Source organism: Centropristis striata, chromosome 10 (assembly GCF_030273125.1).
Source record: "Centropristis striata isolate RG_2023a ecotype Rhode Island chromosome 10, C.striata_1.0, whole genome shotgun sequence".
NCBI classification, from domain to species: domain Eukaryota; kingdom Metazoa; phylum Chordata; class Actinopteri; order Perciformes; family Serranidae; genus Centropristis; species Centropristis striata.
The window spans coordinates 27,322,152-27,342,703 of NC_081526.1; the positions used below are offsets into that span (position 1 = coordinate 27,322,152).

Consider the following 20,552-nt stretch of genomic DNA (forward strand, 5'->3'; position numbering starts at 1 on the left):
AAGGTATGACTGTCAGACACAGCTACAGGTTTTAATAAGTGATGGAAGAAATATTAAAATCCCTTACTTATTTCAGTGATTGAAATCTAGAGCTCATTTTCTTTCTTTAAGATCTATATATTAAGTTAGCAAAATAATATACATTTATATCTATCTATCCATCTATCCATCTATCCATCTATCCATCCATCCATCCATCCATCCATCTATCCAAAATCTGAATTTTGTCTCATTTAATCATAGAAAAAAAACCTAAGATTTAGTTGTTCATTGATTTGTTCATCTGTTTGTATGAAAAGACAGCTCATCTTTGAGAATTATTTCAAACCAGCATGAAACACATGTATGCTGCTCGTGCTCATACAAAAAAGGGATAAAAAGAGCTTAGTGATATAGCATGGGGCCAAATTGTCCTCAATTCTTTTCTTGACAGCTGAAACTACCCCCAATTCAAACAGCTCAGAAAACAGTTTGAAAACAATGCATGCTGGAGAGATTTTCACAAACTGGTCATTTTACCCCCAACATGACACACAGACAGACCTTAAGTTACCTTTTGGAGAAAAGATAACATCTTTACTTTAGAGAACAAATTGAAGAGGTAAACGAGCTCCCAATAATACCAAAATATCTATATAAAAGCCTGCAACAAACTCACACAGCTCACTGCACTCATATAACTACTATATTCACATACACCTCATTTGCATTGGCTAATAGGTTTTCCAGGAAATATAATGCTGCCAGTTTCTGTTTTTATTTAACTAAAACAAAACCTCTGTGTGGATGGGAGGGCATAAACACCTCGGTGCTCTGCATGTGTTGAGTCAGAATGCAAAGACAATTTCTCTGATCCAACTTTGTGAAGGTGAAAGGGCATTCTTTTGATTGCCTGCATCTATACTGCCTTCAGCTCTCTTTATCTGTCTGCACAGCAACCGCAAAATACCACATTTTCAAAATGAATTCCTTTATTCTGTACTATTTACTACTTACTATCTTCATTACATGCTTTAATGTTCAAAAACCATTATTTACCTCATACTGAATATACCTGTTTTGCCCCCAGTCCCATTAAAGCACATACAACAGGGAGTGATATCTGAATTGCTTGTTGAATCCTGTGTTTTCTGATCCAGTCCGCCCACGAAAAACTGACTGGGTTGTGCTATTTTACAGTTTGTGGGTTGTTAAGCACTCCAGATACCCAGATGAATCTGCACAGTGACTGGGAAAAGTGAGATTTTCATGATATGTCCCTCTTAAAGTGATGTGAAAAGTCAAAAACCAATGTTTTTCACATGTCTTTATGCAGAAAACAAATCGGATCCGATGTGCAGAGTAATGCAGCATGCACAAAAACCTGTGAAGATACACACAGAAGCACAAGCATTCAGAAAAACACACAACTGTCACTCTGTGGCTGTATGCACAATCTCAAAAAGCATTTTCAGCTCAATTTAACAAGAGACCATTAAAGTTTCACCCTCTGAAAATGAATGCATCAAGCCTGTTAGTTAGCACTGTTACAGCATTTCTTAATGTGGCCATCACTGACATAATGTGGCGCTGATTATGACATAACATAAAGCCGTTGCATCTATCTTGCTTTGCTCAGCTCTGAATTATTCATGCTTAACTAGTAATTACCAAACAGCGGTAAACTAAATTAGAAACATGCAGTGAAAAAGCATTTTTCCCATACAAATGGATTTCTTCCAGATCAGAGTCAGCCTGAGCTTTCTCCTTCTAACAGGCTCAGAATTATAAGCATAATTACTTTCATTTTTAACTGTGGCCATAATGTTCTAGTTTAAGTCATCGTGGTGACTGAATGTTTTAAGAGTTTATACTCTTATCCACTCATCTGACAGAGAGAGAGCTTCTTGTCAATCATGTAATGAAGACCAAACTAGAGTCACAGGTAAAAAGTGGTTAAAACATGCTTTTATAACAAGAAAAGGAAATATTTGGCACTATTTTTAGGTGTGAGCTAAATATCACAGGTCGCCTTATTCAAGCCAGACTTCCTTTGAAAATGAGCTACTAGCTGAACGAGCAAACGATTTGCGTCAAACTCCTACAAGGATGCATTTTTGTTATTTTGAGGGTAATATGGAGCAAGATACTGGCTAACATATTGGGGTGGACTCGAGGGCAGAATTCCTAGCAAAGTGGAGATACATAAAGCTCCACAGTACAAAGGCAGAGCATTGAATACAATCAGCCGTTCTGATAGCAGTGGCCGAGGAAAAGGTGCAGGTTGAAAGTAATCAAAATTACACACACCTACAAAGAGACACATGCCGGTAAAATTTGTCTGCTTGGGTAGATACATTGTCATTGGCTGCTATCTATCTGAGACATTAGCATGTGAATGGCTCAGTATAAACAGCCTTTGTCTGCCCTTCAGACTGTTGTACACTTTGAATGTACTGTATGTCAATCAGAAGAAAAACAAAGGCTTCAGAAGAGTCCTGACTGGGGATGAAAAAGAAAATTCTTCTGAAAGTGTAGCCTCTCTGCTAACTTCTGCTAAATGCTCTTTAGGCTATTTCTTTTTGAATTCTCAGGCAGAAATAGTCATAGTGATGTATACATTTTCTGATTTTATTACTGCTCCAGCTATACCCTTTTTGACCAAGGCAGATCCAGGGCCGGTTCAGAGCCGGTGCCTAATCTTGAACCAGTTCTTCGCTTTTCGACCACTAAAGAACTGGATCTCTGCTAGGAAAACTGGTTCCAGAGCGACACCAACTCTTTGCTGGTCTTGGACAGTGAACCACTTATGTCAGGGGCTAGGAGCGGGATTATCTGACCAACAAGACCCACTAAAATTGGTATCATTAATTTAATTTTATTTGTTAAAACTCCTGTTATAGCCATAATGTCCATGGGTCAATTTGACCCAAGGCATGTTTAATTATTAACTGCAATGTGATCGATATGGGCTATAGTTAGATGGCAATCGTTAGCTTACAACAAAGAATAACATCAATATCTCATATTCATTTCATCCATAGCATTCAAGACGAGCAGCACAAATGTGTTGTACATGTCGTGTTTGGGTGAAAATGTAGGCTCACAAAGCCAGGAGCAACATTTGTAAAGAGACGATGTGGTCCATCATTGTTGTTCTTATGCTCTTGGAGTGTGGAGACCTATACAGTGATGTAATGACGGGAAAAGCAAACAGGCTCTGAGATGGTTTGCAAGTTGAACCAACTACAAACCAGCACCAGCTCCAGTCCAGCAAAAGAACTAAGTTCACGTTGGTCGAAAACAGTTTTCAGAGTAGAATAATGCATCCCTGTATGGTTACATCAAAAGCATTCTCATTCCAACTTGTCACATACAAATACTTTGTCACAGCCCTCAGCGTGTGATACAGAAGCTTATGGTGACTTGTGAGGCTGGTTGTTACACCCCTACTGAGCAAACGTTTCCATATTTCTTTGTCAATAAAAAAAATCATAGAGCACTCTGAAAATTGTGTATTAAAATGCTGCCTGGGAAAAAAAAATATTTTGAGGTAGAAGGCACTTTAAAAAAAATTGTCAGCGCTTGACAGGTGGGTCAAAAACTGGCGCTGCTTGCAGCCATCTCTGTTTACTCACTCTCAAGCTTGTGTGGACCCCATGTGACCTGAGCATTATTATTCATCGCGTGGTACGGTAACACTCACGCTTCCCTGTTGTGAGGCAGTATGCAAAGTGACTACATGGCGAGCTGCAGATATTCAAAGTTAATCCTTATATCTGCTCAAAGACGCCAGATGATTAGCTTTCCCTTTTGGCAAACACAGAGTGCTGCAGGGATTGTATATCTGCCACTGAGCCTGCTTGATGCTTTGCACATATCTAGAGCTATGCAGTGCTACCTCTAAGAGCATGAGTCAATAGCGAAGAACATGTAGTAGCCTTGATACTATGCTCTGTAAATACACTGTATTTGGAAGAAATTCGCTTCAGCAAAAGCTTTTATGTGAGCTATATACTTTCTGACTTGATATCATTAAATACTGGCATTAATAAAAATGTATCTCTTATATGCCGTCTCCTGCCATTGAGGAATAATACAGCTGCGAAAGAAACGCTGGTAAGCAAAGAGTACACTCAAATTATGAGTTATAACCACAAAGATGATGTGAAGAACAGCATGCTTAATCCGTTCTATTATCTTCTCCAAAACGTATAATGACTGCAGCTTAAAAGAAGTGACTGCTGAAGTTCACAGCACATGCAGAAATATTCATGAGTTGCTGAGCAAACAGATATAAAACAGTAAACAATATGAGCCGAGCCATTCAATACCCTTCCGCTATGTGGAAAATTGGGTTTTGTAAAGTGTTTGAATTACTGAATTATGCGGTCAAATGTTACTCACTCTGAAACACAGAGACATATGCATTTACAACAGCAGCCCCAGACTAATTTTCACTCTATTGCAGTCTAATTTGCTCTAATCAGATGTATCAACAGAATGATTCTAGCTATTGCACAAAATTAATTCCATCTGTTTTCACATTATGCCTGGTAAAAACAAAAGGGGTGGTTGAGATATGTGAAGCTCAGAGGCGGTTCTGCTGCTTTGTTATACATTATATTTTGAGAAAGTTATGATTTGCTGTAATTCTATCAGTGATCTGGAAATTGCAATGTCATTACGTTTCTGACGAGATTATGCAGTGTGTCTAAATTAACACAAACCGTAGAGAGGCGGACCAGGCCATTTAGAGAACAAATGCTGTTCAATGGCAGCATGTAGGGACTGGTGAATTAATCAAATGCAATAATATGATAAGAAATTGTTTTGTCGGGCCTTGCATTCATTTAGCTCTATACTGATCGGTCAATAAAGTCATGGTAATTGTTGTTTTATGTGACCGTTGAAATTAAACAGTAATGAAAAATCATGTATGCAAAGAAATCATTGTATATAGAGCGCCACAGGAATGAGTTAGCATTTTAGCTCCATGGGGTCTATCCTCTCAAACTCATTGAGGCTTTTGAATGCGTTGGTGGTTAGATGCCTTAAATAAGGTGGTTAACACAAGTTTAAGAGATGTTCACATTCTGCTGTACGACATAAAATATGTCAGTACACACCCCAACTTGTGAAGTTTTTTCGTGTCCTTTAAAAGGCAGTTGCTAACAAGTGGCTAAATGAGACTACAATGGTTGTCTGGCACATTAAACGTCATCACGCTGGACACGGACAGGAACTCTCTCACTAGTCTCTTCACAGCCTCTAGTCCTGTTTTTAAGAGCTCTTGCAAACTCTTGTAGATGGTAGATTAGGTTAATTAACAATTTATTAGGCTACAGCTTTGCTAGTTTGTCAAAACTGCAGGTTAGCTTGTCAGTCTGGAGCTAACAGTAGTGACGTAAAAGTCATGTGACTGTGGAGTAGTTTGCTATACCATAACATTAGCTTTTTACTCTGTCGGCTGCATTAACACGCCAAACATTATAAAAGTGGTGTTCATTTGTGAAGATTATCCTGCTGAACAAAATGTGTAAGCATCAGAAAAGTGTGTTTGCCACAGAGCTGATTTCCTTCAATGATCCAAAATCCAATGATAAAAATCCCATAGGCGATATTCTCAATAGACCCCATGGTGATGCTACCTCTGTGTTGGCCTTAAAAAAACGTAATTGTATTTGTCCTCTATACAGTACATACATTTTGACTATTTGTGTTGTTTTTCAGACACTGCTTAGTCTAACAAACACAACACTGAGCTGTGCAGAAGCTGACAATGACTCAGCTGATATAACATGACTTTACAGATTAATTCATTTAAGAGTCAGGGTTAATGACAGCAAGTTCGGCATCCACACTCAAAAACTTAGTTTGCCACCCTTGTTAGCTTCTCCTTCCCGAGTGGAATACCACCCTAACCATAATATGGCTCCTCCTTAAGTTGTAAAGGGAATCAATAAAAACATAAATAATGCTATAAGAATCTTGTATCAGCCTCCAAGGCTGTACAAGGTTATGAAGTGCTCTTGTCAGTAGTGCACAGAAGTTGACAGCATGTCTCCTAGCAACACAGGCTCCTCTCACATGCCAGTCAACATAGAGGACCACCCAGAGGCTGAGTCTGAGGCGTATCAGACCTGCAGTTGGTTCTCCTTGTTGCAATTCAGACTAACTTGATACAATTGTTGCATCTATTATTAGTTTGTTTTTATTAGTTTGTTTGTGTGCGTTTCATTGTGTTTATGTGCGTACAGTTTACTTTCAGGCACTTTGGAAATTTCCTCAGATCAGAATGGAAATTATGAAAGTATTTGTTCAACCTCTATATCTTAACATATACATCCATGTAAATGATCACACATTTTTGTGTGTACTACATTATCAGTTGCTTTTGTCATGTTGAACAACATTATACTGGTTCTCTTGTAAAAAGTCTTCCCCAAAAACAGAGTAAGGTAGTCCAACACATTTGGGAAGTTAGACTTTTTAAATGTGTCCTGACTTGAATACTTGCTCTCACATGAATTTTGGCTTTCATTAATAAATGTATGAAGCAATTGATCAACCAATGATTGTCAGGTATACATTTTTACAGTCATTTGGGTTTATGTTTTCCCTTGTACTATGCAGTGCTTCAAAACAATCTTCTATTTTCTGTATTGCAAAAAAATGGCTTGTCAACAAATAAATCTTAAGTTTGATTCAAGGATTGTCCTGCTATATTGTTTATTTTAATGCAAATGGGATAATAAAATGAACATCATGCTGTATTGAAAAAGACTTGAAAGTAGAGATTATTATGAGATAATCAACTTAAATTCTGAACGCAGAAGTAAATAATTGTCTAACTTCCAGTTTCATTTAGAGCATTTCCATTTGATCTCTTCCCTCAGTTAGTCTACACAGTTTTACTAGTTTATTTGTACGATGCCGTGAGATTAGCTCTGATGGGTGCATAACATCATTTAATCGTTGTTCACACAATACATCAACATTTCTATAGATTATCTTCATAAGCCTAGTTGCTTTGCATAGAATAGTCAATATTCACACTGCAAACACACCAGTGAGCCAAGACCACCCTCTCTTTGCAGCCTCAGCCCACTTGTTTTGCCCCACACTCAAGTGTGATCGTTGCATTCACATACGCTCAAACGAACCAAACCTGTGGCGTGAGCTGGGTGTGAATACACCCAAAGATGTTGTTATCACAAATACATCCAAAAATAGTTTTATTTAGAATAATGGAAAATTATGCACAAATGTAGCATCATCATCATAGTTTATAATATATTAACTAACAGAAAAGTAAAGAGCCTTCAAATTTTGATTTCACGTTTTTAGTTTTATTCATATCATTGACAAAACCACAGTAGTACTGGATTGCTGCCTATTTGGGACATTTCACTTCCCAGCATCCCACAGACAAGAAAGTCACACATCTATCTAGAAGACCACTTGAGCAGAAGTTTCTCAGACCTTCCACATTCAGCCCCACAGATGGTAGAGTATGAATGGTGAGTGTGGTAGTGTTGCTCTGCCAACACAAACAAGAAGCCTCACCATTGGCGAGAAAAGACTAACCCAAGGCAAACCGTCACATTGCCCCATCTGGCCTAATTACGGCTTCCCTTCAGGGGTGGCCATGGCCTTTGTCTGTGAATAGCCGGACTTTCCCCAAAACTCTGTCCTCTATATAATATGGGACCAAATTAAGATGCAAACCCAACACAGAAGGTACCCCCAAGGCTGGCTCAAGGACCTTTAATGAGTGGATTTCCCACCCATAAATTACAAGCTTAACCCGTTCTGTAGGTGTGTAACAGGGGTTGGTGTCTCCTGGGTGGCAAGAGTGACAAGATTGATTCCACAAAGATGAAACTAGGTCAAAAATTCCCTGGGGTTCAGACATTTAACAGTTTCCAGAAGTGTGCACTGGGAAATATTATTTGTATAAGATGAGCGATGATTGCAGCGACACAATTTATTGACAAGGCTTTAGAAAGTTATCTGAGGAGCTTAAGTGTGTCAGCTTTGATGTGACATGGAGCTGTCCGGATGGTCCAGAAGGTATAATTTCCCAAGAAATTGAGAGATACAGGCGCATATACATGTAGTTTTTCAAGGAATGTAATCCTGTAACTCAAACTAGGGCTCAAATGTGACAGTAAATGTTGTTAATCCCTCAAAGCACAATTCGCTGAGGGATTTGAGAACTGGTGCACTGCCAGGCTTCTGACATGCCCTTAAATATTGGAAGAAACATCATGGGTGTGGGTGTCGAAAATCTTCCAGTAAACAATGAAATTTTAATTCTAACCACTCCTGAGGAAGAAAATCCGCTGTAATAGGATTTGATGACACCAGATTGTTTCCTCGTATTAGGGAGAGTAATGATATGAGTGACAATAACTTGCCAGACTGTGGAACAACAAAGTAAGATGCATGAAATATTGATTGCCAGTGTCTGCTGTTATTTATATAGTGTGTGTAGTGGGGCCTGGCAGTTCCCTAACCAACATTGCAAGGATAATAAAGAGCTGGAACCTCAAGTCATCAAACAGCAAAGCATAATCTCACAATTTAGGGGAAAAAAAGGAGGTAAATGCATTGAAAAATTTGACAAATTCCTTGGAAAATAAATCTTAAATCATAAGAAGCATCAGTGTGAAGCAGAAGTAGGAAGATAGGAGAATTACAACCTCGTCTTCTGTGGTAAAGTAACTGCAGTGAGGTAGAATAACACAGTAAAGAAGTAGAGTAGCACCGGAGAGAGGAGAGCGATCACTTTGACTACTTACTGTAAATGTTCCATCCATTAGAGGGGCAAAAATTTAATAAATATGCTAATATGTTACAGTCTACAAGGCTGGTTGGCAACACATTTTCAACCTACTGAGAAACACTGAAAAAAATTATTGAGCTGTATTCATGGATAGTCGTTTAGAAACAAGAGCATCGCTTATCACAGCCTCCTTCACTCTGGAGGAAAGTGTTTGTTTGTTTGAGTTGTCGTAATGAAAAGTTAATCAAGTGAGATAATTGAATGTTGTTTAGAGACAGAGGGTGGGAGGGACGCTGCATGTCTGACATTGTTTAGTTTTCAGAGGCTTTATCATGAGAAAATAAAGAAAAATGGATATTAATGTTTTCTGTACTATTTTTAGTGTCAGAGTCAGAGATTATTGTTACAAACAAAAAAAACAATTAAGGTGTGTGATTGCCAAAGAAGATGAACCGAGGAGACAATACTTTCTCACTTCCACCTCAGTAATGAGATTTTTTTTTGCCACTTTTCAGCCAGTGTACTCAGAACTATAATTTAAATCCCCAAATAGCTTAAATCAGTGTGTTCTCCACAGAGGGCAAACACATTGCCTTTGACAAGTCGTGCTATGACATGGAAATCATCGCTGCATAAAAGTTCAGATTACCCTTACGTAGCAGAAATAGATCCATATATTTTGGAATCAAATGCATTAGAGAGCCTGTCAAAGCAGAGTGCTGGGAGAGGCAGCCGCACCTCATCACTGGAACATTCAGCAGCATTCAGAGGGTTATTTCTGCTGACATGTTTCTGTTGGAGAGAGTGGGACTGGCACAGGTTGATGCTGAAAGTCCAATCATATATTTAATCACAACCAGCTATGCTCTCTAGGAAGCAATTTGTGGCAATGTTTGTTCGTTCATCTTTCCTTTATGCGTCATAAACCTTGTTCATTTTACACTTTTTTTCTTTTGCAGCCGATCAGAGCCACTATGAATCCAGCATATAACATCGAGTTCTCAATGAGGAAGAGCTGATATAGTGGGGTCACTTCGAATGCTTTTTAAAAGAACTTAAAAAGACAAACAAAGAATATTAAAATATGTCATCTGTATTGGTGAAATTGTTGAATCTGTTTTCACAATATAAATTCCAAAGAGAATAAGTGTAGCTTTTTTTCAACATGTTTTTTTTTTCTTTTTTTTAGGACGTGCTAATTAAATTGAAACAAAATTTGATGTGAATAGTAGTTGTCAAAATATATGATGGATTATATAATGCACATATTATTAAGGTATAAAATATGATACCTCATTAAAAACAACAGTATTTCATCTAACAGGTGAAAATGTGTTCGAAGTATCTCAAACAATGGCACTTAACATACACACCTGAAAAACTGCAATTCTTCTGACAAATATTGAACTTGAAATTGCAATTGCAGGCTGTATTCATAACATTTCTCATGTTAGCAGTCTGCTATTACATGCTGCTCACCCAATTATATATTACTGAATCAAACATTCACAAAAAACTAATGAGAAATGAGCAAGAAAATAAGCTTTGCATTTCAGTTTCAGTTTCCATTTAGGCAACCTCACAGTATTAACTGCCATACAAAATGAATACCTAAAATGCTTTTCGATTAAGGCTTTATGGAAAACTAAGGCAGACAAAAATATTATCAAACAACTCATACCTTTTTACCTTGAGTAAAAATAATTAAAATATATAATAAATATTGATGCTTTTTAACTGTACAGTGCAATACATGTTTCTATTCCCATACCAGTCACATGTATAATCACTTTTCTATAATTTTATGACTATTTGTGATCTATAGTTAAACACGAAGCAGCACCACCAACCTCTCTGGAACAAAATCCAATTAAATAATGTTATGTAATCGTATGTGTGAAACCTTATTATTGAGGTACTCTCAGGGATCTCGCTCTTTCTCTCTGTTTTTAAAATAACAAGATTAAGAAAAATCTACTTTCAATCAAATATGCCTGGTTTGCTAGAAACATTGGCCAATTTCACCCACATTCATTTACGATGATAGTCAAACTAGATTACAGACATTACTCATGACATTTAAAAGTGGAATTTGATTAACTGTGACAGCTGCATAAGTGACCGGTCAAAACAAAGTTTTGGAAAAATCGTGTCTGACAATATTTTGCTATTGGACTGACAACACCAAATGATAATGTTGACAGCTCTGAACTGTAGAGGCTTACATTAATGTTGAAGTTAGCTTCACAGACTGATGACAAGCTGTTTTTTTTTTTGTTTTTTTTCAAAAATTGCATCCTGGAGGTCTGAATTCAGCACTTTTAATTTGATAAGCTTAAACAGAAGGACTAGTTCCAATTGTAAAATTGTAGCAATTGTATGAACAGAGAGACACAGAGAGAATTTCCGTTCATTCTGACAACTCACATGGAGCAAATTTAGGCAGAGTAGATATTAGATAGTTGATACGGAACACTAATCCATTTCTCCCTGAGAGAACAGCCTTGGAAGTTGAGCACAAAGAGAGAGAAGAGAGATCAGGGAGCAACAAACTTCCCCACTGGGGGAAAACCTCACAGCCTACAGGGGGATAAAATGGAACAGTGAGCGCCAGCAATAACTGTGGCAGCTATGGTTGTATTGTGAGCAGTGAAGCAGCTCTTTCATTGGCGATGAGAGAGTGAGCACATGCGTGACAGCTTAAACAGAACACTATATTAGAGCAGGGCTCAGGATACGTGTATACAGTGTGATTTTTACAGCAATGTGTCTGAACTAGCTTCACAGGGTGCACTCTTTTAAAGCTGGAAGGTTAACAAAGCATATATTTATCTATTGTGTGCTGTTTTTTCAAATTCAAATGGGCCTGTTTTCTGTGTTAGATGATTTCTTTCTGCTGCACACTTCACCATCAGGAAATGATGCTGACTGATTCTGCAGTAAATGTCAAGTTTACACGAGCTGGTACTAAATGAGGCCATTAATGATGAATATGTTTTTCGGTCGAGCTCAGTCAGAGATAGAAATACCAGAGTACTTATTAATGTGTTGGCGAAATGTCACTCGAGGTGAATGATGTTGTGAACTGCATGTCCTTCTCATGTTAGCAGTCAGCTATTACAAGCTGCTCACCCAATTCGATATTACTGAATTAAACATTCACAAAAAACTAATGAGAAATGAGCAAGAAAATCAGTTTGGATAAAGAGACGATACAGACAGCAACATCACAGTATCACCCATCTTCATAGAAAATTTGAGGTTCTGGGCAGTGGATTTTAGGGGGAGATAGCAGGTCAACAATAGATGCCACATAGAAGAGGTGAAGCCGGGGATCTGAAGATCAATCGAGATGCAGATATAAATCTCTTATAAAAATTACCAAGTTATTAAGGGATTAGAACATGTTTCTCAAATCAATTTCCATGGTCAGTTATGTCTCATAAGTTGGTGCAGCAATTTGGGGTTGATACTGTTTGTTTGGGATTCCATTGTTTTAACATCAAAATTGGATTAAAAACATATTTACTATAGCTTTATAATTGAGCCCACTATTGCGCCCCTGAAAGTGAAAAAAAAATCTGGCGGCGCTCGGTTCACCAAGGTGTTAGCTGCCATACAAAATTAAAACCTAAAATGCTTGTTGATTAAGGCTTCATAGTATTTTGTAAAAAATAAAATAAAATAAATAAAAAACAAGGCAGCTGGAAATATGTTGGAAAAACTCACACCTTTATACCTTAGTCTACATTATCTCTTTTCCCATGACAATGAAATGACCTATCGCTAGAGATCATACACAGCAAATGAAAGAAATTACTATAATCTTAAGCAAAAATCATTTTAAATGTGGATCTACATGCAATTATTGGTTATGATACAATTCACATGTAACTCCCATTTAATTGCACATTCTCCTACTTGAACTGGGGGTTGTAACAATACATGAATGAGCAAAGCACTGCATAGCAATGTCATGACAACAAACTATGCTGCCAGGAAACCTGAGCCCAGACTATGACAGTTCTTTTATCAGCAGCATCTGACTTATAAAGGTGGGCATTCACACAGAATGGGGCTGTAGTGACAATATGCACTGAAAGGTGCCAATTATAGTACATAATGTACAAGTGATTGAGGCAAATGTGTAGAAGCTTCAATGCGCATATAGCAGTGGTATGGTTCATATGACTATGTGTATGCTATCTTATTATGGAGAAACTAAACTTTGTAGAAGAAAAAGGTCTTTGACAAAGGCTGAAATAAATGGAGCAATTATCATACAAACATGAAGACTAACTGTTGTAGAAATTAATAGTACTTGAAGTGTTTTTTCTGGGTTTGTATCATTAACTTATGTAAGAAGATAAGATGAGATATGACTTTATTTATTCCGCGGGGGGGGGGGGGGGGGAAATGAAGTTGTCACAGCAGCTCAAAATACAGACGCATTGATATAAGAATCTCAATAAGAATATAAAAAATAAGACAGATACATACATTCTATACACATTATATTTGCTATTTGGCATTTATTACTAATATATATTTTTTACGTTTGTTTGCTTTCCTAAAAGTACTTTGCATTCTACAGATATTGCACATTGGAGAAATTATATTTTAGCATGTTAAATAGGCTAAATATGTTGTTGCATGTAGTAGCATGAACACGAATTAATAAATAGAAATTGTCATATTTAGACTATAGTACATAGTCAATGCTGCCATTGCTGACATTCACTTTGAGCAGTAGTGTGAAAGCGATGAGTCGGCTTCAGTCTGTCAGTGATCTGTGATGACACTGCTGTAAATGTGCTATCATACAGTCTGCAGCAACATGTTTCTAAAAAGCACAATTCAAACCCAAGAGTTTAGTGCTAACAAATATTATTTCTATTTTGTCATGATGATATAGTATTCCCACACTGTAAATTATTTTTGTTGCATTATTATGACTGTACTCTCAACAGTTTCTCATACTGAAAGGTGTGTACAGTGAGTCACTGGAGGTTTTAAATGCATTCTGGGGAAATATTACTGGAAATGTAATTGCAGAAAATCAACCAGGAAAAACAACCACAAATCTCGACTGCTTGTTCTGTCTGACGTGAATACTTTTCTCTGTATTGTTTAAATTTACAATACATGCTCTGATCTTTATCAGTCATTTATAACGTATATATTATTTTACCTTAACAGCTTAATAACATATAATATATTACAGTTACCTTACAGTTACAGTATAATGCAGTGTTTCATTCTACAATATGGCAAAAACTATTGTAGTTAGTCAGTTACTTAACTGTGGTATGAAGTACAGCATCTACTAGTTAATTTGTGTCAGCAAGTTATTATTTATTTGACAGTAAACAATTTACAGTGCACAAAGAAAAAAAACCTGAAGCTTTCTTGAGTCTTGCTTTTATTGGTAAAGACAAAATTGGTGACGTTGATTTTACAAACAGGAAAAGGGGACAAGATTTGGATTGATATGTAACACATTTTGTTACATGTTAAAACATGGTGTAAACACCAGACTAAAGCTTTCTTTTTAAAGTCTGTTTGAGCCCTAATGCCAAGCCATACGGGTTGACAAAGTCTCTACATTCATTTTCTAAGCAGCTCCATGCTGTTCCTTTTATCCGCCATGTTAATTTGGAAGATATTTGTTTATGTTCTCTTTCTGGGGCCGCCCTAAAGATAACATATGAAGTCTGAGGCTGAACTGTGTTTATTTAAGTCTGACATTTGTCTTCCTTAATGCAAGCAGGAGAGACTTCAGAGATCCCATGGCACAGCCATGAGCACGCGATTAAGAATGAGCAAGTTTCCTGAAGGTGAACGAAAAGAGTTAGGTGGTTTTCCATCTGGGCACCTTCATATCAAGGCCTCACGGGATGTTCGCCATGTATATTCATAAGAGGTGGGCAGGAACAGGAGGGAAAAAAAGTTTTGTAAGAGACCCAGCTGGTTGCCGAAAACTTCTCTTTGGTGACCTCAATTTCTCCTGCTTCCCAGTGAGTTTGGTCTGTCCATGTGGGACTTAGCAGACTGTACAGTATGTGTCCCTGAGTGAACTTAAGCACAAGGTTGGCATCACACAAACTGTAAAGATTATTACCAGTTATCTTTAACATTAAATCAGAAACTGTGTAGAAGAACAACAAATCTGTATTTTCTACAATGCTCATTTATTCTGTTGGAATAAAGGAATAAGGAATAAATCTTTGTAGTGCTTCAGATGAGGGAGTCAGAGCAGCTGACTGCAGCGTTGCATTAAGTGGTTGATTGTTAGCATTCAGGTCACACATCCTTACACATCAGATAGAGCCTTTTAAAAGAATTTAGAACACAGAGGTGCCGTGTTACCTATTCATTGACAATGGGTGTGTGAAATGACATGAGACAGACAAGAGAGGTGGATGCAGGTCACGAGGCTAAGACAGTGTGGGCCCACAGCAGTAATGCAAAAGGCTGGAGGCCTACATACTGTTTTCATTCTTATTATTTATATTGTGCTACATGTTTATTTTGTATGTTCTGTCATCATGGCAGCTTTGTTTTTATTTCTGAAGTACATTGAGTCTGCCACTGTCATATGAATTGCGCTATTTATAGAAATATAAATTTGACTTGACTTGGCTTGACTTGTAGATAAATCTGTGATAAGCAGGGTGAATATCTTACGATCTAAACAACTACGGGAAGTTATAAGAGCAGCAGATGTTGTTGGAGTTATGGCAGCCGTAAAGAGCATAGTTAAAAAGCCAAAATTCATGCATAGTATCGCACTTAACAAGCAAATGAGAATATTTTTTTGGCAACAATAAAAGACAATCTGGATTGTTAAAATTTAGACCTCAAGTCAAGTTTGAAGAGAAATTACAAAGCTATGTAGTAGGCAATATAGTTTACTCAAATGCATCAGCACTTTATGGTTTTAAGTATCTGGAGTGTGTGTTTAACTTAGAAAGTTACCTGTGTGGGTGAATCCTCATGCATTAACACTAAAATAATAATTTCTCAGATTCCATTGCAAACATTTTTCAATACAGACTTTGCAGCCCAATTTATCGTGATTCATTTATGGTGGATACTGCAATGAAAAAGTTGTCCTTCCTATGAAAGACAGCATGCAATGTGACCGAATGAAACATGGGCCAGATCTTTTGTATGGACCTTGGACTTTAAATTTGAGACATCTTTACCCTGATGCTTTGAACAAAACAATTCAAATGCAAAACAGTACATCCGTCTGTTACATAGGAGAGCATCAGTTAGTCCTTCAAGTATGGCTCTATCCTTTATTTAACTCATCGCACTCAGAGAGAAAAGTTATTTTAAGTGGAGATTGGAGGTTTTGAATCCTATGTTTATAAAACCACTTGCAGCAAAGTTTCAGATTCACTTGTACAAAGAACAAATGTATTTTTCTGACACGTATAGCATACAGAACTCTTCACAAAATAACTTTACAAAAATGAAAATGAAATGCCAAGTAAACGTATGACTACATTTTCTTGACTAATCTTGAGATGCATGAATTATATTTCTGATGATTATACTGTAAGTTTGTATGATTATTATCATTTAAACATGTTTACATTTTAAAATATTTATTTATTTTTCTCCTGGGTATTCTCTGTACTCTGTCTCTCTTAAGATCTCCAACCTAAACGACAGAATAGACCATTTTTCAATACCAGCCATAACGACACATGAGTGTTTGTGTCTCACGGTACAGAGCGAGGCGTTCTAAAAATAGAACATGTCTATATACATACAGGTAAGGTTCATAGTTGTAATAAAGCTTGCAGTTTATGTGAATTTATGTTACAAAAGCACTGGCTTAGCTTAACGGCAAAAAACTTAATGGCTAGGCATTATATACAAGAAAAGTAAATAAATGTAAAATAAATATAAATGCCAGAAGTGAAGTAGTTACGAGGTGGACGTGACTACCATAAGTTACGTAAAAAAAAAACGTGATTCACAAAACGTGAGCCATGGAAGTAACGTAAAAATCAGAAGTTACGTAAAAAATGGTTTACTTTTGTTTTCACACTGGACACGAACCCTGTGTTCACAATTTGTTCAACCCATCCACCTGCAAATTGCAATACCATTTAAAAGAACTGAATTCCATTCAAAAAAAATGTGTCTTTCTTTCCACATTTCTTTTACTTTCTCTGGGAGACAGGAGTGGCTCCAGTAAGATGAGGCTTACCTAGAACTATAGAACTATGTTAGAGATACAGAGATAATTGAGAGAGTAATTTACAAGTTACAAGCCAGTAAATGTATTATCAAGATGGCTTCTTAGCTCTGTTGTATGACTCCTTCCCAGGAATTATAAAATCCAATAATGTGGTGGATATTGTAGCTGGTCAATTAGATTTAAGTCACCTTGTCCTTCCAGTCAGTGGATGAACTGACATCTTTCTGCCTGTGTTGACACGTTTTTGCAGTATAGCACATTGAATGGGATCTAAGCCTGCAAATACTGCCTGCATGTTCTATTTGGGCTGACTTGAGCATTTCTCCCAGGTGGGGTTTTGCATTTTCATTAAACCTGACCTGACATGAAGACAGGATTTGAACCAGGTTTGCCGTTTCGTCAGATGAGCAGTCCTTAAGGTATTAACCCTGAAGATCGATTTGTAGCTCAGGAACAATTTGGCAGACCTGGAAAGCCAAGGTATCAAATTTATGCTTTTGTGGTTACACCACAGTTTCTCTAAACCACAGACCCAATGACCACTTAATACACAGGCTTACCAGGGCTAAAGTCCCAGGCCCCAGGCCTCTGACCCAGTACCAGGGGCCTCACAAGACATGAGCTTAAAAAATGTGTAGTCTTACCCCCAATATTAAAACTTATATTCATACACAAACAGTCAGTGATTAGTGCAAAACAAAGTCACTAAAACAGCTACATTGTGACAGCTGTATAATCAGCACCATGGACAGCACTACACAGCAACCAGCTCAAGGACGTTTGAATCTACTCCCACATATCTATTACTCAAAATTGGTAAACATGCACTGAATAAAAAAACAATATTTCAATTATCTAAAAGCTGAAAGACAATCTAGGAAAACAGAAAAATTAATTATAAATGGTGAAAGTCGCAGGTGGGACAGACGTTCACCCAGGAGAACAGGCTTCTTGTCCCATGTGAAAACAAAAGTAAAAGATATGATTGAAACATCACGGATTTCTCGTCACACTCTTTGTGCACCACATTTTTAAATTGCGTTAGACATGACATAACTAACGTAAGTTAGTTATGTCATGTCAGGTAGTCATGTCACCCTCCTGACAACAGGGGCGGCTGTGGCTCAGTTGGTACAGCAGTTACCCACTGATCGGAAGGTTGTTGGTTTTTGCTCCTGAAGCCTCGTTCATCGGTCTATGAATGTATTCCCAATAGTGGCAGGTGGCACCGTTAAGGGTAGCCTCGGCCACCAGTATGATTGTGTTGGTGAATTGGTGAATGAGTGCAGTCTGTAGCGTAAAGCACTTTGAGTGATCAAAAAGCGACTAGAAAAGGGCCATATAAGTGCAGGTCCATTTAACATCACTCCACTACCAGCATCTAAGTACATTCTCTTTACTTTTGAACTGTAAAGAAACACCTTACCAGGAAGGCTGTTGCTCAGTTGATAGAGCGGTCACCCACTGATCGGAAGGCTGGTGGTTCGATCCCTGACCATGGCAGCCTACATTTTTATAGTATCCTTGGGCAGGATACTGAACCCCAAATGATTTCCGATGCTGCATTCATCGGTGTATGAATGAATTCCCAATGGTGGCAGGTGGCACCATTTAGGATAGCCTCAGTTAAGTATGTGTGTGTGAACGTGTGAATGAGTGCAGTCTGTAGTGTAAAGCACTTTGGATAATAGCACTATATAAGTGCAGTCCATTTACCATTAACCAAGTTTTTTTGTGGCCTTAAGTCAGTGAAACTGCAGCCTTCTTTTACAAACCGAACTGCGAACTGTAGGTCTATGTATAATAAAGTGTGTGCTATTTTTAGAATGCACTAGCACTAGCATTCATATGCATCATTATGGGTTTATTGACAAAAGACCTATTCTGTCATTTATTTTGTTGTTTGTATGCCTTTGATACTTGAGGGTTTTCAATTGAAAGGACCTAGCTGATATCCTTACTTATTGTTGACTTGTCTCAAAGGGCACTCCAATTACTATTTGTTGGTGTCCACTGACAGGGGATTTGGGTGAGATATTGTGATGGGAAGAAAGAGCCTCCAAAAGTAATATTAAGGTGTCTCTGCACAGGCCTCCATGCAGCCCGGTGGAAGGTTGTATAAACATTTAATTTATCCTAAGTGTACCATTTTTAGGTGATCTATAAACTTAAATGACACTTTTTACACCAAAACAGACTTATTGCATACTTTTTACAATGTCTTCCCACTTTAATCAATCTTGATTTAATTCCATTCTCCAGTCCAAGGCTTTCTACCAAGTAAATCCATCATTGCAAGCCATAGCATAGTGAGGGTAGGGAGACATTGAAGTTTTCTGCTTCGTGCCAACAAACAAGCTTTTGGACTCTTCACAGCTGTGGATCAAAGGCTACTATATCCTTGCAGCTAGCACACAGAGACAAAGCCCAGCATGACTTTAACTGTCTTACAGGTCAAAAAAGGTCACGTTCTCTGCCAGGCAGGGTCTACTGTTGTGCCAAGGCTGCAGCAATCACCAACCAGCCGCTGCCTTTTCACACTAGCCAGGTGTCCATAGCAGCTTGGTATTGTTGCTAAGAGTGCGGGCAACAACAAAAACTTGTGTACAACACAACACCTGGTGCTGTTGTCCTGCTGAGTCTCTGCTCTGACAGGAAGGATGATGAGGAGTCACCTTGGCAACCAGTTTAACCTCAAATGTTAGTTTGAGTAGTTTGAAGGAAGTCACAAATTTATAAATAAGCATTTATATATTCATGCATTGAGAGTTGATATTAAGTGGGTACCTAAATTTAGCAGTGCTTATTTAGGTGAATGTAATCAATGAAAAGCACACTTTATCTTACTTGATTAAAGTTTGGAATAATAAATATCTCTACTAATTAACAGGGGAATGCAAGTAAAGCATTTTCCATAGCTATATATTTTACAAATGTAATAATGAATTTAATGCGTGAAGGAAATTCCACAATCTTAATAACACAAATAGCATGAGCATGATCTGATTAATTAACATAATAATGAGAAACCTTATTATTTATGTATTCTAAACCCAAGGCGAAAGAAGAAGCGGGATGAGAAAGCATCTTTAACTCTTACCTCGACAGTGAACTCCTTCATCGTAGCCGTCTTCACAGTCTCTGGCCCCGTTGCAGAGTTTATTGAAATGAATGCATTTTTTTGTCCCGATGCACTGTATGTGATTGAGGGGACATCTGATCACCACCTCCTGCGCACCTAAAGAAGAGAAACAACAAAATGTTAAAATAAACTGCATTTCTATTTATTTCAACATTAATAATTCATGGCCTGTATTACTGCAAAGCATATGGAATAGCACATACTGTGGGAGACCATATGTGAGATAAATTTGCATATTTCATTGTCATTTGGGGGGGTTTTTTTTGCAGGTAAACCTTTTTTTTTTGATTGCCTTCTCAAACTGCTGATACTTCAGGACTTCATCTTAAAGGGGGCGCAAGAATATATGAATATGCAAATGTATTTATACTTCACACAGCATTGTTCTTTACACACAACAGATGTTCGCCACACTGCTCTGC

General features: G+C 37.6%; 1 protein-coding gene across 1 annotated transcript in view; it reads right to left on the minus strand.

Annotated features, from left to right (window-relative positions):
• lrp1bb (low density lipoprotein receptor-related protein 1Bb) overlaps positions 1–20,552 on the minus strand; it is a 289,380-nt gene that overhangs the window by 173,605 nt on the left and 95,223 nt on the right. The window contains exon 2 of the mRNA XM_059343018.1: positions 20,089–20,226. Within this exon, the coding sequence (XP_059199001.1) occupies positions 20,089–20,226 (138 nt within the window). The remainder of the gene's footprint in view (positions 1–20,088; positions 20,227–20,552) is intronic.